This window comes from Plodia interpunctella, chromosome 10 (assembly GCF_027563975.2).
Source record: "Plodia interpunctella isolate USDA-ARS_2022_Savannah chromosome 10, ilPloInte3.2, whole genome shotgun sequence".
NCBI lineage: Eukaryota > Metazoa > Arthropoda > Insecta > Lepidoptera > Pyralidae > Plodia > Plodia interpunctella.
The window spans coordinates 1,443,683-1,468,394 of record NC_071303.1 but is presented as its reverse complement, the minus strand read 5'-3'; the positions used below and the strand labels follow the sequence as shown (position 1 = coordinate 1,468,394).

Below are 24,712 nucleotides of genomic sequence, written 5' to 3'. Positions count from 1 at the left end.
ACTTGTTTAACAGCGCCATCTACATAATCCTCGCAGACGTTCTTCGCGAAGAATGTCTCGACGGGGAAGGTCCTCCCCGGGATGTTGAAGGTGGGCACGTTGCCGAAGAATGTGGAGAACTTGCTGGAGTCCATGGTGGCTGATGTCACTATCAGCTTCAAGTCTGATCTGCGAGCCACCACCTGGAATAGAAGAAAAAAAATGTTTTATTTCAGACTTAATTTGTCTTTTGTCATTAGGGTAATTGTATTTTGGGGTTTCGCCCTAGAATAGGACCACTCACTATCCTCCCGTGGGTGACGTACGAGGCGACTAGGGGACACACAGCCTAGGCAGCTGATAGGCAACGATAGCATCTCCAAAGAGGGTTGACGTCAGGCTGGCGGCCGGTCGTAAAATGACAACATATTCAAAATGTTAAGTCTGTTTTTTCGATGACCCCGGGCTTCTCGACTTCACAACCCCGAACGCAACGATTGCGGTGAAACAGAAACAACCGCTCACACACTGAGATTACATAACTATAAGAAACGTGTTATGTGAATTAGCTATTTATGTATATTAATAGAAAATGTAATTACTTTTCGTGTTATAAATAAAATAGCTCTTCCTTCATTGGAGCACCCGTTAGGTCTAATGTAATGAAAACATATATATATATATTTAGATATATAGACACTATTATTATAAATTATTATAAAGAAGCGTTTGTGAGTTTATGAGTTTGTATGTTAGAGGCAGGTAACCTCCAAAACTACCGAACCGATTTCAAAAATTCTTTCACCATTAGAAAGGTACATGGTCCAAGATTGCTATAGGCTGTATTTAATCTCAAAATTCCCACGAAAGCGAAGCCCCGGGCAACATCTAGTTGTTCATACATTCGGGCAGCAATAAATGATTTCAAAGATAAATCGTGTACATTAACAAAATTTTATACATTTTGGTTCTTGGTGCAAATCTAAATTCAAACATTCTAATAAAAACTCCCAACAAACTCCAATTACACGGTCCAAAGACTTCAGTTGTGCAATAAATAAAGCATAGCTTTTCGCAGACTTGTTCGACAATGGGTGACCAAAAAAGTAAATTGGATAAAAATATGAAAGGTGAGGTAATTCTGAAATAAATGAGGTGTATTCCGGTCTGATCCACTGCGAATTATTATTATTATGTGTATTTTTCTCCTCTTGAGAGAGGTTAATATAACTAATGCGGACCGTAGCCAAGCTATAGGAGCAAGAAACTAAATGGAAAACCCAGCAGAAACACTGGAAGAAGATAGAAAGTTTTTGGTGATTATTCTTATTTAATTCCGCTCTGATCCATTGTAGTAAACTTTACAATTCCAAATTCAAATTCAAATTCAAATCATTTATTCAGAAATTAGACCTTCACAGGCACTTTTTCTCGTCAATCTTTAAATTTATAGTTATTTCTCACAAGCTAGAAACTACTGGCATTTCGGAACGACCACTGCTGAGAAGAAATGCCGAAAGAAACTCATTTGAACAGTGTTGGTCCCTATCATGCCAGATCGGCTTACCATTATTGTTTCTTACAATGTTTTTTTTTTTTTTTCTTTCTAATAATATATAAAAGTACATAATGTACATAGTCAAAAGGTATATCAAAACAGGTTATGATTGTGATCAGAGTGCTGATTATAATATATATATATATATATATATATATATATATATATATATATATATATATATATATATATATATATATATATATCGATGTGAAACACAATTAACTTACATGAAAATATATGAGAAACGAGATGACCAGTTCCCTCTGGCAGCACCCGTTCACGAGTTGACGCATGGGACAGCCATCGCGTAGCTCAACCATAATAGAGGGAACCTCACGACCCGGCCCACGACGCCACCACCAGATTGACCATTTGAGTGAGCATGACACACTCGATTCCCACGACTTCATAATTACAATTCTTATTCGTCGAAATAGAAGTATAATTCAGACACTTGAAGATCACAAATCACGTACATGTTTTACAAATAAAATTTAAATGCCATACGAATTATTATAACAAAATTCAAAATTGTGAATAAAATAATAAAAAACAGTAAAATAAAAATTAGGAGATCATGTGTGGAGTGGCAAAGTTGTCGGGAGGATCCAAGCGTTTTTATCAGTCAAATAGGCGTGAATTGTGTAATACGCTTTATCCATTAAATTTTTCTTAACATAAGTTTTAAAATTTTTCATTGGCAGATTAATAGCCTCTGCAGGGAGTTTATTGAATAATTTTACACTTTGACCCACGAAAGACCGCCGAACCTTTTTAAGCCTGAATCTATTCATACAAAGTTTGTGCTTATTTCTAGTGTTTACACTATTTACTTCGTTTTTTTTTTTTTTTTTCCGTTCTGATCCGGTCCCTTTATTATGAATAAGTAAAAATTTAAAACAGTTGAATTTATCTACTAATAAAGTCAGCGGATCCGTACTGAATATAAAATAATTTAAAAAATATCTGATCCCCTATGGATTAATTCTTGTGGATCAGACCGGAATGACTCAAGGTAGTTTCGTAGTTTTTCTCTTTAGCTTATTGTGTTGAAGTTTTTACGCGCAAACCGAACAAGTTTTATTTTCAAACTCGTGATAATGGCAAATTTATAAGTCCTTGAATCTAATGTTTCAACGAGCATTTCTAAAGAGGGTTGTTGTCAAGCAGACTACTTGTCGTAAAATCACAGCCGAATCATCAAAATATGAAGTTATTTTTTTAAATGGACCCTAGGCATCACAGTCGAACCACCCAGTTGACAATCAGATGAGTATAAATACTTGATAATGGATTACTACAAATTGAAAAGACGTAAGCTCAACACATACGTCCTTTGTACATATTTCGAGCATTGAAATTTCTTTTCATGTATCTGTTAAATAAGTACTAAATATATTAGGACAAATCAAATCACACAGATTGAACTAGCCCCAAAGTAAGTTCGTGACTTGTGTTATGGGATACTAACTCAACGATACTATATTTTATAACAAATACATATATAGATATACATCCAAGACCCGGGCCAATCAGAAAAAGATCATTTTCCATCATGACCCGACCGGGGATCGAACCCAGGACCTCTCGGTTCAGTGGCAAGAACTATACCACTGCGCCACCGAGGTCGTCACTTAATGGGTGGACCTCAGGGTGTTTCGATCGCTGCGGTCGCATTGTCATTATAATTTTAAAAATGTTAACAAGGACAAGAATAAATTTCACTATCTGACTTCAAAATAATTAATCTGTGCTGTGATAATGTCAATGTTATGAATTTTTGGAAATGATTCCTTCTTCAAGAAAATTGGCAGATCGTAATGACAGCGCGGCCGTAGCGGTCGAAACTCTGAGAAACACCCGATCCTAACTAATATTATAAATACGAAAGTAAGTTTGTTTCTTCACGCTCTATCTACTCAAAGTCTTCTTGAAATTGGACATCAACGTGAAGTTTGTGACTAAACGAATATTCACATTTCCCGATGCACCCACGTAATTCTGGTGTCGCGTACGTGATGCAGTTTGCTAAACAATCGACGATAAATTGCACACTTCCGCACTCAACTGGCGCAATCCAGTATCGGCGAGTTATCCTGATTGGTTAATTGCGATGATGATATAGGTATGCTTCCTTGAAGCGGTGGACCAATGGTTAAGACAGCTTTAGGGAAGCAGGTAATTTATTAGAGCAGATTTATTTCATTCATTTGCGTACACAGCTAGGATTTATTTGCTTGTCTAGACATGAAGACAAAACCTGTACATTACAGCTGCATATATATAGTTTTTTGATCACCAACATCTGTAAATCATAACTTGATTATAAGTTATTGTGCTAAAGCGAAGTGACAGCCTTAATTTAAATCAATGCATATTCAAATATTGCTAATTCTAGAGGGACATTGACTGACGAGCTGACACTGATTCGATTATGATGTATAAAGTAAGGATTTGAGATCGGACGACATTTTTACACCCAGTGGGTCCCAATAGGGACCCACTGGGTGTAAATGTGTTTGTCATCCTGAACAAGGAAGCAAACATGTCTTTATTACTCATAATCAAGTAAAAAAATCAAGGTTAGGAAACATGTCTTTATTACGCATAATCAAGTAAAAAAATCAACTAAATACATAAAACTAAGAAAACATTATCTTCATGGCTATAGGACCTACTACCATCGGCTCAAGGCAGATGCCACTAGACCAGAAACACGTGAAAAATTATATGAAATATAGTAAAAAATCTTGGTCCAGATCCAGATATGTCTCGTGGAACAACCGCATATCTTTCTAGAAAGCCGTGCGCTGACGCAGCGGATTAATGGATCTAATTCACTGCAATTTCCAATAAGTGCCAATAACGGAATACAATTTGTTGTTACGAGAGTGGAGCGCGAGAAAACGGCTTTAGAAAGATATGTTAAAGACGAGAATATGTTCGCAGATGTAAGAAACGAGGAGATGCGAGAGAATAAATAGTATGCATTCGACTACATGTTCCAGAGTGGACTCATCCAGTGTGGATTTACAAAAGTCGAAGTTTAAGTGTAAATAATATGATAAATCCATATAATGTTAAGGTGTGTTCTAAAATTCTTCTTCCACGTCAATGCTCCGAGTATTGGATTGTGGTGATTTTTGTTTTAGAGACATTTGGAGAGTGACAATTGGTTATCTTTTGCCGCGGGCGGAATTCGTCTCTGCCGTTTTCTTTCTAGTGTTTGGTACATTGCCTGTTAAGTGAAAACTTCTTCAGTTTTCACTATAACGATACATGGCAATCATGATTCTACTTTCTATCTTACCGTGATCCGAGGACGCAACCGTGTCACAACTACTACATTACTAGGTTAACACACTTTTATTGCCAAGCTACATCTCACAATTTAATCGACATTTATTTATTTATTTATTTTATTAGGACAAATCACACACATTGAGCTAGCCCCAAAGTAAGTTCGAGACTTGTGTTATGGGATACTAACTTAACGATACTATATTTTATAACAAATACATGTATAGATAAACATCCAAGACCCAGGCCAATAAGAAAAAGATAATTTTCCATCATGACCCGACCGGGGATCGAACCCGGGACCTCTCGGTTCAGTGGCAAGAACTTTACCACTGCGCCACCGAGATCGTCATGAAATTTTAATAAACATTGGTTTATTAAAATTTCTAACTAATTCCGTAAAACTGATAAATTATTGAGGCTAAATCTTCTCTTCATAGTCGTATTCCTCATGGCTGAGGGTCGTGATCATTACGTGAAATTAAACACATATAACAACTTTCTTGGCATTAGTAATGGAGTGGTTTGCCATTGCCATCTCCATTTCACACACAAGTTAACAATCAACCAGTGTGCAGGTTTCCTCACGATGTTTTCCTTCACCGGAAGCAAGTGGTGGTCGATGAAAACTACTATATATGAGTCAGATTGGTATACAAACTAATGTGGCACGAGTAAGATTCGATCCACAGGCGGGCGTCTTAACCATTACACCACAACCGCTTCTTGAGGCTAAATAACTAACACATCATTATATCCCTAGAGTTTTACCTTACGAAAGAATTATTTTTCCATAACGATTTTCGGGATAATAAATAATAATAATAATAAATAAATAAATATATTACGACAAATCACACAGATTGAGCTAGCCCCAAAGTAAGTTCGAGACTTGTGTTACGGGATACTAACTCAACGATACTATATTTTATAACAAATACATATATAGATAAACATCCAAGACCCGGGCCAATCAGAAAAAGATCATTTTCCATCATGACCCGACCGGGGATCGAACCCGGGACCTCTCGGTTCAGAGGCAAGCACTTTACCACTTCGCCACCGAGGTCGCATTGTCTCGACTATAGCAACAAAATAATTTAGATTGGGATGTGAGAGAATACGGGGCTCAAATTTTGTGTAGTTTTCTTTTCTATTGTGGTCCTTATTATATTTGTTTAGATCACATGTGAAACTTTTCCAACTTGACGTCACATTTCCAGAATTACAGAGGTGGGTCTCTATTACTTTTGTCTGCTGTCTAGACTGTTGATGGCAGGCGCCATGGCGTTTTGGCGTCACATCTCTTTAATAAGTTTAAACACTTGAGTAATTTAACTTTGAATAAGACAACTATAGAGAGGTGTACAATAAGATGTGAATTAGCTTGCTTTACAGAGAAAGGTTCTGTATATTCATATTTTTGCAAGTATTTCTTCATTTCATTGAGATTTTTGGATTTGTGTCAGATTAATAAATAAATATGAATATATATTAGGACAAATCACACATATTGAGCTAGCCCCAAAGTAAGTTCGAGACTTGTGTTATGGGATACTAATTCAACGATACTATATTTTATAACAAATACATATATGTATAGATAAACATCCAAGACTCGGGCCAATCAGAAAAATATCATTTTCCATCATGACCCAACCGGGGATCGAACCCGGGACCTCTTGGTTCAGTGGCAAGCACTTTACCACTGCGCCACCGAGGTCGTCATGTCGTCGTCAATAATGAGATGGTTAAAAAATTTTAATAACATGATATCCATTTTTGCATTAATACATACTATAAAATTACGACGATAGATTCGGAGCAAAGCGGCTGTGACAGACGGACGGACTGACAGATGCACGAGTGATACTAAAAGGTTTCAGTTTTTTTTATATTTTTTGTACGGGACTGTAAAAAACGAGATTAACCTACCTTTACCTAGGTATATAACCTATAAGAAGATTAGGAAGACAAAAAATCTAAAGAAAAATAAGAAATAAAGAACATCAGCAAATCGTAAATTTGCAAAACACTGGCTGGGCGATAAAAATTTATTTTCACAAAAATCCACAGGATGTAATCTCTATGCTTACGTACGATTTACGTGGGATGGATGACGACATAGCAGTCACGAGTTCGAATCTTGCAGGCCAAAAATATTCACCAATCACGCGTGGAACAGATGAAATTAATTAAGTCTTCAAGAGCCTCATTTCAATGACAGTTGCTTGTTGGAGTATGACAGGTGTCAAATGTCATGGAAGAAAATAATTGGACAAAGAAAATAAATGTGGACGTGTTGAATATTAAGGAGAAAAGAGTGTAAAGAGAATAGGGACACAGTACAATTTTTTTTGGAGAAAAGTAAACATAATACGGTAAAATATTTACTAGTGAATGAGAAACAAAATAAAAATGAAGATTCGCACGATTTCCTCTCGATGTTTCCTTCACCGGAAACAAGAACTTCAATGTTGCAAACGATAAATACTTTACTATTGCTACACTGAATGGGTCGTTTCCGCACAGATTGATCGTTTACTAGATCTAATATTTCAATATTATGCATGGTTATGCGAAAAGTGTTATTTTTTGTATATTAATGCGAATGTGCTGCGCCTAGACAAACCATTTTAGGTTTAGTTTAGGTTTTAGGTGCTATAGTGTCTATAACTATATTTTGTTATAAATAAATGTCGTGATCGATGAAAACGATATATGAGTAAGACTGGTATACAAACTTATGTGGCATGAGTAGGATTCGAACCCATCAAATAACGTAATCAACATAATTTTTCTGTAGGTCATTAAAAATACAACACAATAAAAATTGGCAATTAATATATAAAAGAATCTGTTTTATGATTATTAAAGTGCATTAGCATCTGCATTACGTGCAGAAACGTCATTGTGCTTTGGCAATCAGGCACAAATGTCAAAACAACTTGTTTAACCAATTTATGTTCAACTGTTCATTTTGTCATGTTCACGTCAACTTTTATTTAACGTTTTTTTTTTCGAATTAGTACTACTTCTCAATAAAATTTTCAATGGATGTGTTAGTTTTGGTGCAATTTTCCCATCCTATTAAAATATTATTATTATAAGAATTGAGTGTGTTTTAGCTGGAATTTATGCTAATTATGTGTTTGTTAAAAATATATATGTATTCCGCGTCTCGTTACAATATTTGGCTGTCTATAAAATAATAATAAATGGTATAAACACTTTCACATCTGGCATTGATTGCCAAATTACATCTCAATCCAACATTAATGAACTATAATTATCTCAGTACCTGACTTGACCCATTAAATCTATAGTGTAAACAACACACAGACAGACAATCAAAAGTCCGATCGTTGGCCAAATATATTTACCAATATACAACGTAAATTTCGATCATGTCTGCCTCTCTCTTTGCCTGCAAAGGAATGAGATAGAATTACATTGGCAAATATATTGGGTCCACAGATTTAAAATAGGCTAGATATTGCATATTCAATTTGGAACAGACCGTTTGTAATTTTTTTCATACTTGCTAAAAGTGAAAAGCCGTAAAAAAGTCTTCTGATTTATTTCAATGGATAGGTGTTTAGTGAAAACATTTGTATTTTCGTGCTATGTGGTAAAATTTTGCACTAAACTGAATTCACGGGCCGTGATTCAGTTTAGTGCCGTGATTCACGGCAGTTTGATCTAACTTCATAAAATTTGTAGGGCCCGCTCAGTCTTATTGCACTTGAAATCTCATCATCACATCCAGTCAGCATTAGAGAAGAACTTTTTATTGAGAAATGGAACATCCAATGGAAATCCAAAATAAGGGAAAATCCCAGCCACTTTGTCTTGTCGTAATCCATCTTGAACAACAGTATATAAATCATGTCTTTTTCTGTCAACTTTGCACCGCTGACGAGATTTGTAATTTTTTCAGTTTTTCATGCGGTATCTATTTTAATATAAGTCTGTGATGATCAATCCCCGGACGAAACGCTCTCGCGCCAAATAAAATACCACATTTCTTCGAGCCAAGCCCCCAATCACGTAATCGGATTTTAAATTTAAACGGGATTCGAAATCCGAACAATAAACACGCCGCCGCGCCGGTTGGCAGTAGAATTTATTGTCGAATGGGCAATTAAATGAACTAAATTATGTGTAAGAGAATTAGATATGTACTGGCAGGTTTGAAGGTTAAAACCAATGAAGAAAACATGTTTTTTTTTCTAGAACTTTCATTGTAGATGCTACTTTGATTTTAAGTCTTCGGCGATTCATATTATTGGCATTACAAGATGACTGTAGTAAAATACTGAACTGTTAATTCATAGTGATATATGTCAGATAAGTTTTTAAATTAGTCAGAATTTACCAAAATATTAAATATATTAGCAAAAATCGATCTCATTATAACACTAGACAGCTCATAATGGAGAAAAAGTAGATATGAATATCTCGCAATTATCACAGTACTTAATTCATTAACGTAAGGGCCTTTGAATAGTCATCAAAACAAAAAAAAATATTAGCTTTAAATTTACGAGTAAGATTCCCTATTAAAACTAACACAAATACTCTGACAATGTAGCTCAAGAACTTTGTGTACTGTAAACGGTACATAAATGCGTTTTCAAGTCACGTGGAGTAGGTTAAGGGAAACGTGCAAGGAACGTGAGATCCCTACCTGCCAAACGTGCAATATTGACAATAAATTATCTGATGTTACATGTGATTTCTAGAATATAGAATCAATAGACAGTTTTGCAACGTACGTTCATGATCTTGATACCGAACTGATAGAGTATTTTTAACACATCCAAAATAACTTCTCACTATTCATACGTTCTATTCCCGTGGAGCATTTTTCAAGAAAATAACAAATGACAATCGATTTATAAAAGAGACATAATTCGAGTTGTAATTTGAGAGTATCGAGTTTAATTTAAAACATGACTTTTACGACTAGCGACCGCCTTTTTCTATGAATGTACATAGTTGTATTTCTTTGGAATGGGACCTTTTATCTAAATACGTATGCATTTATATGAAAGTGGTTAGATTAGTTTTTGTTCGAAGTAAAAGTGAAAACACACGACACACCAGATAGGGGCTAGTCGACTTGTTATCTCCGCCATACAATATAGTGTTTACTGGAAAAAAAAAAACTAAATAGAAAGTAACTTCAAATCAATTCCAGAAATATTGCAATTTTCAAGTAATAAGAATGAAATTCTAAATTCCCGAAATGAACACATTGAAGTAAGTAAGACAATTATTCAGTGGATTTGTAAATCTTATAATTGGTCTCCCTCATTTCCCGCTACATTTCCTTATTCAGGGCAGTGAACAACCAGTTGTCTTGTTACCGGCTACGTTTTTTTGTATCATCATCGTTTTGTTGTCATCCTTCCTTTTCATTTGTGATCTCCCTGGTAATATTCAACAGGAAAAAAGAAAATATTATATTGCATCGATAGTACGACCATTAGTTGAGGATAACTGTTCAATCATGGAAGTAGTTAAACAGCAATAAAATAATTAAATGGACGATAATTATTGTAAATTTATTACTAATTATCCAGAGTAAGCACCGAGTCTGTGTCCCAATACCAAAGAACAAATATATGATTGCAAACTTTTCTCAGATATAAATATACAAACGGCGATAGATTAGTATGAATGTGGGATAGATAGAAAAAGAAAAAAGAAGACCGAAAGAGAGATGGAAGAAGTACAAACCTCTTCATTAGGAATGATATCAGGTTTTAAAGATAAGATAATAATGATTGTTTAGAAAAAATGGATCATACATAACCAAAGAGCATGCGTGAAGAGTGAGATGAGTGTAGAGGAAGCTATAGTGATATTTTTCAGAATCGTGGCAAGTGGAAATACCTAGTCTCTGTCTACACCCATGGGAAAAAGGCGTTGTGATATGTAATGTTAATTTGTGAAAGTATTACTAGAAAAAGATACTTTGTAAAGAAGAAATTTTGAACTGAATCAATAAAAAATAGAAACTGATAAAGAAGAATTATGGATGCCTCGATACACAATAATAATAAACAATAAATTTATTCAGACCATTGATCCATATTAATTGTTAGTAACAATATAACCGGCTAAAAATGATTTTGAGTTTTGATACAAAATTACAGCATTAGTCGACGAAATATTTACCAGCGCTATGAAACAAAACCCGTAAAAACAGCACGACATAAACCAACATACGGTATAATTATTCATAGTTATAATAGGCATGTTCACTACGACACCATCAATGAACATGCGATGCCATTTCCGCCCATACATTTCTGGATGAATGGACACCTGCGTAAAGTATTCACTTTTAGTTCTATTAATGACGCATGGAAACTCGTGACGTCAACTATCTCTTGGCTAAGTCTCGCATTGTTCTCAGCATCAATCATCGAATTATGCAATGTGACAGTTTATCGACCTCTGATCTGTTTACTATGGTGTACTATTGGCAAGATTTTCATCAATGTATCTGGTTTTGGACTCATAAGAGCTTATTATATAATAAGGGTAGATTTCTGCGTTAAATAATTAACAAAAGTCATCACAAATACATAGGTAGTAGTAGTATATAGTAGAAAATAACATTTTTGAGGTGAATGCAAATGAAAGAAACAAAACAAATGGATTATATAATAACCCTTATCTTTATAATATATACCTACCTATGTGCATACAGCTTTTGTTTATAAATCATTACTAAATCCTTCCTATTCCGTTGCTATAATTACATTTAGATTAATCCAAAATTATTAACAATATTTAATAAAAGATGAATGAAGTAGAGGAAAACCGAAGAAGAGATGGATGGAGTGTAACAGAGATGGATGGAGTGTAACAGAGATGGATGGAGTGTAACAGATATGGCTAAGAGGAATGTAACAGATCGGTTAACATCAGACAGGGAGAAGTGGAGGAGACTGACATGCTGTGCCGACCACACAAAGTGGGATAGGAGTGAGCGGTTGAAGTACCAATCTTACATTTAATATCTCTAACTACAGTGTTAACACACTCAGTTAAATTTATTGTCACGATTTTGTTCTTACAGGTGTGTTTTATTGACAGATACTTTATTACTATTAGCTATGAATAGTAAGAGCGTGACCTCCTGAAGTCCTGATACAGATGTACTTCACTTAATAGGAGGTCACAACCACAGTAAATTATGTACCAATTAAAGAAATAAATGAATTTGAATGTTGAATTTGAAAGCATAATAACATAAGCAAATACCGAGACAGGTGAATTTATAACTGAAAAATTAACAGTTCAAACGAAAGAGTTAAACAAAAGTCAAAGGTGATGTTAAAAGGCCAAGGTTAAAACAGATGTCAGAAAATTGATGGATTTCCATTAGAGAGCCATTAAGTGAATTGTGACAAATTGCTTATACTGAATAATTTGTCTTCAATTTCCTGTTTGGGGCCGTCCAGTGCTAACGTGATGTTATTTTAACATTTTTAACCTTTCAAATCTTAAAACTTACTTTTCGGGTAAAAAGCTCCCTGTGTTAATCCATGATATCTGCAATGATTGTGATCATGTCATGTCATGATTGTGAAATTTGGTACACGGGTAGTATATAACCAGGAATAACGCACAGGGTACTTTTTATCGCGAAATTCCCGCGGGAGCGAAGCGCCGGGGCGCAGCTAATATATGAATATTGTTAATTTTTTTTTTATCATGTGAATAAGCCACTGAACCAACTCGAAAGAACAGTTACAGAAATGATATTGTGATACTTTTTATATTGAACGATAGAACAGTTACCTTCTATTACGTCGTAAATCTGCCATGAAATAGGAAAGTGTCTGCCAATAGGCCTTCACTTAATGCTCGTAAAATCAGCGCAGATGGAATGGTTAAGTAGGCACCTGGGGCATTTCCTGACAAGAGTAATTTTACATAACTTTGTACCATTTATTGGTTGCATTGTTTTGAAATATTCCAACATGCGGTGTAACCAAGACGTTAAATATAAAATAAAATAAAAAAAAAATATATAGAGAATAGAGTTCTCTTATATCTGGCTATGTCGTTTCCTTCTGGTGGTGGATGAAACAGAAGGGGAAAACCCAAGAAGTGCAGAAGGGGAAAACTCAAGAAGTGCTGGCTTGATGTCATGGTCTGACAACTAAGGAGGCCGACGACCGTGAGAAGTGGAGAAGTAGGAAAGCGGACTTTGGGCTCCGACGTTCAACGGTTGAGGAAGAAACCGGGAACTCTCAGATGAAACAGAATGGTTATGTATGAAGAAGAAAATAATGATTAATTAGGTTGCATCGTTGAAACCATCACAAAACTGCATTCCATTTAGGGAGGACATGCAATGATACGTTATGATAAACTGAATCATATATTTGCAAAGACAATGAGACATTGTGTCAAGGCTACATGAGACCCGTATACTTAGTGTGTTGTATCGCTGTGATGTCACTTTCGTCTTAAGACTTACTATGTATGTGATCGCAGAGGCAAATTTGTCAAGTTTATCACAAAATCCTCTAGTACTAATATAATATATCTGTATCTTCTTCTTATATACCAATATATCTCTATTGGTATCTATATGCTAAAAACCTTTTATTGCCAAACAGTCGGATTAGACGGGATTTAGTACTAGTAATTTTAATAATTGTACTAGTATTGTAAGTAATAATAAATAAATAAATAAATAAATAAATAAATAAATTAATAAATAAATATATTAGGACACATCACACAGATTGAGCTAGCCCCAAAGTAAGTTCGAGACTTGTGTTACGGGATACTAACTCAACGATACTATATTTTATAACAAATACATATATAGATAAACATCCAAGACCCGGGCCAATCGGAAAAAGATCATTTTCCATCATGACCCGACCGGGGATCGAATCCGGGACCTCTCGGTTCAGAGGGAAGCACTTTACCACTTCGCCACCGAGGTCGTCTGAGTAAAACAGTACTTTGACAAGTTTCTACAAGGAAGTTAGTAAGGTTGGTATCTATCAATGCTAGTTTACACTAGCATTGATAGATACCTACCTTAATTACTTAAGAACACACTTAAGATTTGCCGTATGGAAATCTAATAGCTTATAAATGCACGCGTCATATAAAGCATGTTAGCACAACTGCACACTTGTGTAAATGATCAAACAGGAAAAAAATATAAGAAAATATACATGCGAATTTTCAATCTGTTAAGATAAAACTGAATGCAAGTTTTTTTGACATAAACTTTTATTGTCATCAGTGATTTTATTGTCCTATTTCATTCGGCACTTGACAATAAAATAATCTCCATGCAGAAAATAGTTTAAGAGTTCCCTCGTCGGGAGACGATTCCAGGTCATGTATCATAATAACACATTGTCATCTAAACATGTACTTACACAAAATTCAGTTCAATCGGTTGAATATATCTGCTTCTTAACCGAACAAACACAGTGGCATTCATTGCAAATTAAATAGAAGCTTGTGATATAAGAAACAGAATAAATAAAGGCAAGCAAGCTGTGTCAATAAGTTAGTTGTTTTCAATTGGATTCTTATATTTCCTACCAATAATATTGTACAGTGAACAATACCTTATATAGGTCACGTGGTTAGAGGCCTCTGTTGGCGCCGCACCTGTTACATTTGTCTGTCAGTTACCTGATATCTTTGTAGAATTTAGGCGGGCCCGTCAATGTATACACTAGCATTCATCATAGATTCTCGAGTCCGACTATTACTGTCTTGCATACGTACTATATTCTAACTATACATCTAGATTTTTAGTTGCTCCGTGTAATTATATGTTCTAGTGGAGTTTCGACGTATCTTCGTGTTTTAAGAGAAGAAGCCGAGGTTTAGGTCTGTCCAGGTCACTCTTATCAAGATGTTGAGAAACTTTGTCATTAGATTAATTTAATTCATTTTGTCGCAATGAATGATGATGGTGATGAGTCAAATACCATACAAATATTCGCAAAATAATTATTTCTTAGACAAATTAAAAAATCCCCGACTTTCAAAATTCATTTCGCTATAACTTTCAAACGGCTGAACCGATTTTCATGGAACATTGCTAAGAACACTCGGGATAAAATTTTCTATGACACAAAAAAAAAAAACTAAACGAAAATCGGTTCATCCGTTTGGGAGCTACGATAGCACAGATACACAGATTAAAAGACAGACACGTTAAACTTATAACACCCATCTGTTTGCGTCGGGGGTAAAAAAAGACATCCATTGATGTGAAAAAACCTTTTGGGTTCTAGATTAATATTTTTAGAGTTAGACCAAACGTACGAGTAGATACAAACGATCTGGGTTTGTCATATTCTGATAACATTTGATGTCAGAATATAATAGGACTTGACGCCATAAGTTTATGGCGTTTTGCAATAAAGTTTAAATTAAAAAAAAAAAACGAGATGTGGAAGTTAATCATTTATAAACAAATATAAAAGCGAAAAGTCAGGTCAGGAGTCAAATACTATTTGCGTCATATTTCTTATTGATTGATTGGTCTGCCTCTTGCCTGTGACATTGACTTATCAAGTCTGAAGGCAAGTCATCAAACTTTTAAAGGATACAGTTATAATATAATTCATTTTTATATTCTAACTAGCTGCGTCCCGGGGGCTTTATTCCCGGGGGAATTTCGGGGTACAAAGTACCCTATGTGTTATTCCAGGTTATATTCTACTCGTGTACCAACATAACAATTCGTCCAGTGGATTTTGTGTGAAAGAGTAACAACATGTGTATGTTGTGTGTGTACACACATAAACACATAATCCTCGCAAACTGTAGCATTTATAATATTAATAGGATAATTGCTAATATTTTTGCTGTGTTTTGTGGCGCTTTGGATATTAGGATTAAAAGTATGTTGATGGTGAGAAAAGTACAGATTATGTAATTAAGGATTAACGATTTGACGACCTTGGTGGCGCATTGGTAAAGTTCTTGCCACTGAACCGAGAGGTTCGGGTTCGATCCCCAGTCGGGTCATGATGGAAAATGATCTTTTACTGATTAACCCGGGTCTTGGATGTTTATCTATATATGTACTTGTTATAAAATATAGTATCGTTGAGTTAGTATCCCATAACACAAGTCTCGAACTTACTTTGGGGCTAGCTCAATCTGTGTGATTTGTCCTAATATATTTTATTTATTTATTTAAGATAATTGATTACAGTAACTCTTTAACGCATCTTTAAAGCATAAATTTTGTTTTTGATATCTAAGTACATAGAAAATAACTCTGTAATATGGTCCTTTGAGTCCGTCGATAATTAGAAATAAAGTATTTTTTCATTTTTGGGTTTACCAATAACGAAAATTCCAACGGATGACTAAACAAATTCGTGTGTGTACATAACAAAATGTTTATACTTCCGTATGTGCCAGCCAAGGCGTTTCTGCGTATACATTGAATTGGGAAATACTGCAGTAAGGAAAGCCAACATTAGGTGCATATGACGCTGAATGTATTGTAATAATAATAATAATAAAAAAAAGGCTTGCACTCCGGGAGTGCCGGCAGAAGTGAAAACTTGACATTTTTGACGTCGATACGAATTTTCGATCAGGGTCACGTGTCCTGACGCGTGTTAAACATTTTTTACCCATCACAAAAATTGCACAACGCCGCTAAAGAAGTTTTCGCTTCTAAAATTGTTTTGTACACATTACTACCCTTGGTATCGCTGGAACGAGAGGGTCTCAAGGACCTTTACAATTGAAGGCTGGTGAGAATTAGTACAAGAACGCAAGTTATTATGTCATGTAGTGTCGCAGGCCAAGAAAAACTTTGAGTGACATAAGTAGTCTTCAATTTATTTCATATGCGAAGATCATAACTTTGTAATTTTAATATTTAATTCTTGGGACTACCAACCAACGTGTCATATTTCTGTCAAAAATAACAACTGATCAAATATAAAACTCTTCAGTTTTGGTGACGTAAATGTTTTCATCACTAAACAACTGTTAGTTGCTGTTCTGTTGACTGTATGTGTAGTGCGACTTTGCTATTTACATGTCACCATCGAGTCGATTCAAAGTGAGACGCAGTCAACCAATCACAGTGCGCCATTGTGACGCAACGACAACCACAGCCCGATGTAATTGGTTCTTTGCGTCCCACTTCGAATCGACTCGATAGTGAGAAGTGAAATGTAAAGCCGCACTAAGCCCTCGTCACCATCACCATTTTAGCCACAAGAAGCCAGAAAGGATCTGTGGCCATGCCGGATTACCACATGATTCCGGGTTCGATCCCGGACAGATCAAGATGGAAAATGATAATTTTCAGATTGACCTGCGCAAAGGGGCTAACTCAATAAAGCATAGGTATCTCAAAAATTGGGAAATTTATGATAGGTTAGAAGATATTCATTCATATCGCGTGCGTTATTGCTAAAACTGGTGTAAGATTTAATTCAAGTCGCTTAAAGGCATGACTTTTACGACTACCTACCGCCATCTAGTGGAAAAATAGTCACATAATTACATAATACGCACCAAGTTTTCCGCCAGTAATTAAAACAGAACATGTCTATATAAACATTATATGATATGGTGTGGTTTCTAGGGCTATTCTAGGTTGGGAACCACACGCATCGAACAAACTTTGAATGAACATATCGAAGTAAGTATCTTCATTCACTTTCGCTGTTAGAATTCCATCGACATGACACCATCTGTTGAACAATGATGTTATTCTTATGTAGAAAGTAGACTACACTTCCTTCTAGACTAAACTATGTGAATTGTTATAAAAATGCTTTGCTTGATTATTTTTAGCCATTAACAAGTTCAAGAGAGTGACAATGCCGAAGACTCTCTCTCATTTCTTCGTATGTTCCCGACTGCGTTCCGGGTTGTGAAGCCCGTACACACAAGTAAATATAGATTAATAGCCTTTGCTCGCTGCTTCGCTCGCGTTTATTTCCCCCGGGAACATTTATTTCTCCGGAATAAAAGGTGTTCTTCTACGTACTTCAAACTACTGTATGAAAAATTTCAAGAAGATTGGTTGAGTAGATAGGGCGTGAAGAGGTAACAAACAAACTTACTTTCGCATTTATAATATTAGGATTCTACAGGGGCACTCTGGTATCATTTATCAATATTAACCAAGTTTTTGCCCCACAGTTGGTGACACCCATATTGGTACACTCACATATAAAGGAATGTCGCTATTTGTTCCTATGTCTCAAATGGAATCTTGCAATTCAAGTTTAAAGTAGATATCTTCAACCGATTGAGCTGAAATTTTGTATACACGTTTAGTTTGGATGACAATGCATTATTATGATAAGCGTGACCAGATGGTGTACCCAGAAACGGCTCCAGATCAGGGAATTCCTCAACGGTTTTCTGCACGGACACACATTGAATGCAATAAGATCTCTCCGACAACAATAAAAGCTTGAGCAGTGAATATGGATCTATGTTTATCTAAAATAAACAAATAATTATTACTAGTCATTTTCTATGTCGATAGTGACAAAAGTCACGTTTTCAAATCGCGTGGAGATCGCAACACGTACTTGATAACGATAAATTTAATGTTTCATGTTGTCACAAACCGGGAAGTGAACAGGACTGAGGTATACTTATCTGTTTAACTTAGACATAATGATGATTGGACTTTACACTCTCATTAAATTCTCTATCAAATAAAAAAAAAAACTAGATCAAAATCGGTCCAGCCGTTTGGCTGATACGATGCCACGGACAAACCTACAGATACGTTAAGACACAGACACGTTAAATATATAACTCCCCTCCTTATGGGAGGCGAGGGCAAAAAATTGGAAAAATGCCTTTTGAAACAAAATAAGCTTACAACTTACAATATATTATTAATAATAACATAACAAGAGTCGAGTCGAATTAAACACATTTTTACGAGATTAGTCAACGTCTTACTGCGCAGTGTGGTGTAAAAATAAATTCAAACAAAAGTATGCATTGTTTTCAATTTTAAAAAGAAACTGCTTTTAATCTTCTGAGTAGGTAAGTAAACATGATTAAAATAATAAAGTTTTGCGTTACGAAAATTAGATAGATGATAATTTACTTGAATCTTTCTCGAGATTTACAATATCCCCGGCGTTATTATATTTAAACTAGCTGCATCCCGCGGTGTTAATCGCGGTTTATCATTCGTTTCCATTATTAATTTTCACGCTTTAATTTTATTCACAGTATCTACTTTATGAAGCGCCATTGATTATCAGACTTTTGGACTAAATCCTACGGGAATCGCGTACTTACGGCATACGTAGCCTATGTCTAATTCCAAGGCATCAGCTACTTTAAAACCCAATTTCTGAAATATTGGCCCAGCAGTTTTGAGCGTGAAGACGTAGCAAACATACAAATTTGGCCATTATAAAATTGACTAGCCGCGCCCCGGGGCTTCGCTACCGCCGGAATCTCGGGATTGAAAGTATATATGTGTTATTCTAGGTTATATTTTACCTGTGTACCAAATTTCGAAGCAATCGGTCCAGTACATTTTGCGTGAAGGAGTAACAAACATACATCCTCGCAAAAATTCGCATTTATAATATTAGTTGGATAACGGGATGAGACAAAATGATATATTCGCGTCCGACGTTTGCTAAATGTGATAAAATTATAAATAGAATGAAACATGAACTCGCTTATGACACGCACGACAAATAATATACATACATGAAAACATTTGTTCGGCATTTATTTATTTCTGTAATGTTATGAAAATAAATAACATTGCCAAACTGAATTAATAGGTACATTTTGAATTACATAAATATCTGCCTTATAACATCGCTTAGTTATTAATGTTCGAAGAAACATTGTATGTTTTTTTTCTTGTTTTAGGCAACATTTTAGTTATTTCTTAAATAAAAGAACATAGGTATGTTGTTTTACGAAATTACATTGTATTGAAAAAAATATGTTAGCACAATACATATTTGACAACATTATGCATGTCCGGAAAAATTTAAACTTATTTAAAAAAGTTGGTGATTATACTGATAGAGCCTTACGTAATAAAGATTACTTTCAATACGATTAAATTCAAATTTCTTTATTCAATTTAGGATGATATACATCACTTATTGACGTCAAAAAAATTACTTAAACTAAGTCTACTGCCGGCTTCCAAAGCGCAGGTGAAGAAGAAGCGGCGCAACAAACTTCACCGCAGCCTTTTCTCCAAGGACGTCAATTAACAAATATAGGTAACTTATACATATATTAAAAATTAGTAGGACGAATTTACATCATTATTAAAAATGTCAAAATTTGAATGAATAAATAAAATAAAAGTTGTATTTCCAATAAAATTATTGAAAATTGTCACACAATATATATAAGTAAAAAGCTAAATGTAGTAGCCGAACTACTAAATCGGGGTTTAGCCGTAACATATCTCTCATATCTCTTATATCTTGACGACCTCGGTGGCGCAGTGGTAAAGTGCTCGCCTCTGAACCGAGAGGTCCTGGGTTCGAACCCCGGTCGGGTCATGATGGAAAATGATCTTTTTCTGATTGGCCCGGGTCTTGGATGTTAATATATATATGTATTTGTTATAAAATATAGTATCGTTGAGTTAGTATCCCATAACACAAGTCTCGAACTTACATTGGGGCTAGCTCAATCTGTGTGATTTGTCCTAATACCTACCTATATCTACCAAATTAGACACTTATGTCCGTAGCAAATGTAGCTAAATATGATGAACAATGAGTGGCCCAGACCAGCCAGACAGAGTCCTATTTAGCAACAATATTATCACCATTAAATTATTTCCATTATTTCCTTCCGACAGGCGATACCGTCTGGTAATATGTAAACAATTATATGCACAATAAAGATACATGTTTTAACATAGCTCGTTCTTCTTTAAAAAAAACCGGGTAGCACTCCGGGGGAGTGCTAGCAGAAGTGAAAACTTGAATATTAACGTTGTGCATTTTTGACATCTTACGAATTTTCGATCAGGGTCACGTGTCCTGACGCGAGTTTAACATTTTTTACCCATCACAAAAAGTGCACAACGTCGCTAAAGCAGTTTTCTTTAAAAAAATCTTCAAAAATTAAAGCCTATTTTAATCTGTAGTATGTTTTGTCACTTTAAAAAAAATGGGATTTTGAACGAGACAAACAGGAGACAAAATATAATTTATAATTAATACCAAACTTTAAAAACGCAAATAATCGGTTATATGGTCAGTATTGGCTGTGAAGAATATAAAACTTATTAAGTCAACGCGATCAAAAGATATGATTTTATGATTTAAAACCTATAGTGTCCCGTTGACCTACAACGATGATATTTGGCAACGTTGGTATAGTTATGCATAAAAGATAATTGAATGGATGTAAAATTGCCCGACCGTTATACCGGCTACGCATTATCGCGAAACAAATCGCCGATTTTGGCGAACACGTCATACAATGCTAGTTTTTAATTGCGTCAAATACTCTCATGCAAACTACACCCTTTGGGCGAAGTGCGGTTTTGCATTGCACTTCTCACCATCGAATCGATTCGCAGTGAGACAAATCACATGGCGCCATTGTGACGCAATGACAACCGCAAAGCAATGTGATTGGTTCTCTGCGTCTCACTTCGAATCGATTCGATGGTGAGAAGTGAAATGCAAACGCGGATTAACCCTTCTGTTCGTGCATTCGCGTCGGCAACTGAGTTCAAATTTACATAAAATTACTTAACACGGTTTAAATTCCTAAACGTGTTGTCTAATACTTCTGTTCAAACTGAAACAGAACATAATCCAGGCAAAGACAAATTAGATTCGCTTGTAAAAGGTAATTTACTAATGTGCCTATCCCTGTACTATACACAATAGTGGTATTTATTGCAATGGGTTAAGTAATTGATTAGTCTATAAAAGGTCAGTACTTAACGTATCTATCCTCTGACTGTACAATGCAGACAACAGTATTCTTTATCAAAAATCATTAAAGCTGAAGATTTGCCAACGGGAGTCGATTGGCACGTTTTCAGAAAGCGTTACAGTGAAGCGCCACTTTTTTTTTAAACTAGCGAATTTGTGTGTTGTTTACATTGAAATTCGTCCATTTTAATTTAGCGTGGAAAAGAACTGAATTACGCCTATTATTTCAAATATTTCATAATTATATGTCTATCATAAAAATTTTTCACGACACAATCTTCGGGACATAATTTGTTTTATATAGAAATTTTGATTAAAAATCAGAGAGACATCTGCAGTTCTAAAAAGGGTTGACGTCAATGGTTGTCTGTTGACAAACCACGGACAGCCGAATCTTCAAATTTATATTTATATATTTTAAAGATTGTTTTAAACCCCCGACGCAATAAGAGTATATTATATTATAAGTTTGACCGCTAAATGTGTCTGTCTGTCGGTCTGTCTGTGTACGTTGTACCGTAGCTCATCAACGGGTCAACCGATTTGGATGCGGTTTTATTATTTGAAAGCTAATTTTTATGCGGTGGTTCTTAGATAGGTTTGATCAAAATCGGTTCAGCCGCTCAAAAGTTGTAGCGAAATGAATATTGAAAGTCGGGTTTTTTTAATTTTCCTAACAAATAAACTTGTTTAAGCGGGCTTTGGGGCGTCACAGCCACAAATGAAAAAAGGAACACGCGAGTTTGATAGACAGAACATGTCTTTAGCCCAAGAGTCCCAACAAAAACGAAAATGTAATGATCTATTCATATACTAATATTATAAAGAGGAAAGATTTGTATTTTTGTTTGTAATAAACTGTAAATAAACTCAACTGGGCCAATTTTGATAAAATTTGGCACAAAGGTAGGCGAAACCTTCATGAGTGATGACAGACATAGGCTACTTTATATATATATATATATATATATATATATATATATTACCCGAGCGAACCTTAGTCTTATACAAAGTGGCAAGACTTAAAACTGGATACACGATGAAAGAAAGATTCCAATTCGCGTTTTACTTGTATAAGCGAAATAAAAAATATCACGATGCCTATATTTCTCTCTCTTTCTATTAGGACTTGCACGTGTATTTTTCGCTAACGTCGATTTAGCAATTGACATACTGGCATTGTTTCACATAGACATTTGTCATCATTATTGTGCCTGCCGATTGACCTATATACTATTCGATTGAATTAATTCTGTGTAATGCATGTTTTCCTTTGATTGCCTTTTGCAATCTGGCTTGTGATATGAGATGAAGCTAGTAATAAATATTTTGGTCCGAAATCCTAATTACTAGCATCTCTGCATTTTCGGGTTCCAATTTAACCAAGCTTACGTGGGATTAGGCTGGATATGTGTGTCACACATTGTTGAAGCCATATGGGTCTAAGGGTTTTTTTTCATTTATTTTGGCACATAACAGTCATTATACAGAATATTTACATTCAACAAAAACAAATTTTAAGTACTAGACAAAAACAGTTAAGTTATACATAGTATAATTACGTTAACACAGTGTTGACAAACATTACCAAATTTATATAAACTATGAATAAAAGGCGAGAGATACGGACAATCAAAGAGTATAATTATTGTATCGCTAACAATTTTTTGTGGAGAAAGTTTTTAGTGGTTGCTAAAGAATTCGAAAATAGGTCTAAGTCGGAGAAATCACTAATGTATTTTACTAAACATCTATGGAAAAAAATATTTCTGGTATAAATCTTGTGAAGAGGAAGGTTCTAAGGATCTAAGCTTATGGGAAGACTACGAAAGAGATGGCGAGATGACACGGATATAGAGATTTTTGGAAGAAGGAAGAGGACGCCTCTAGGAGGGACACCGCTAAGTAAAAACAAATGACAACCTACTTCCCGCCAAAGATTAGCACTGAATACGCAAGAACCTTGACCGTTTTCCGACACAATAACGCTTGGACACGCGCGAATCCGCGAATTTACAACGTAAACATTCGTTTTGTTCCCATTGCTTCCTCGTATTCTACTCCATGTCGAGTTTGTGAGAATTTACTGTTACTATACGCTAAAGCGTGAAGCCCGCAATTTGGTAAACCATCGTTGGATATAACTATGTCAATTCGCTAAATGTATTTAGTAAAATCCCTAGTATTAAATGCATTTTTCGCCTTAAGAGTGTAATTTTGGGTTATATTGATAATTAGCTATTTTGAGAATCGAATATTTTCATCTCATATTATGAAAATAAAGGCCTAGGATCCTTCGATCACAAGCTGGAATCTTAACAACTGCACTGCTTCAAGCCATCTCGAGCTACACAAATGGCAAAAAATATCAGCAATTACTTGTTATATTATCTGTGGTTTTGGCAAGCAGCCACGCGCCGGGCAATACGACGGCTAGTCGCAAAAATACTTAATTTAGACGTTGCCACTGTTTTCATTGGGAGTGCCAATGAAAGTACGTTGGAGTGACAAGTCATTATGACGATGGCTCCGGCCTCTGATTTTATTATTAATTAACATTAACTTACTAACAATACTTGGCGTTCAAACCAGCTTGGTTGTCACACCAGCATCGCTTATCAATATCAAGCGGAAGTCTGAGAAGATTATTTACCTGTTGGATTTAGGAAAGCAAAATATTTTACTTTTCGTGAAAATAGCTCCTGAAATTAATCAGAGATTGACCTCTGTGTTTTCATACTACTTGGACCCATCATTTGATACATCGGTACCATCTTTTGACGGAACAATTCTACGTGTCTAATACAGAAAAGTTTTCAAACGCAAAGAACCGATGTCTCAATAAGGTCCTGTAAAGGCAGAAGTATATTGAAATTGTTATATAATAAACAAACAAATATACCTTCGC

General features: G+C 35.2%; 1 protein-coding gene across 3 annotated transcripts in view; it reads right to left on the bottom strand.

Moving 5' to 3' along the window:
• Prp16 (pre-mRNA processing factor 16) overlaps window positions 1-24,712 on the bottom strand; it is an 89,556-nt gene that overhangs the window by 13,706 nt on the left and 51,138 nt on the right. For all 3 annotated transcript variants that reach the window (XM_053750407.2, XM_053750408.2, XM_053750409.2), the window contains one exon: window positions 3-182. In XM_053750407.2, the coding sequence (XP_053606382.1) occupies window positions 3-182 (180 nt within the window). The remainder of the gene's footprint in view (window positions 1-2; window positions 183-24,712) is intronic.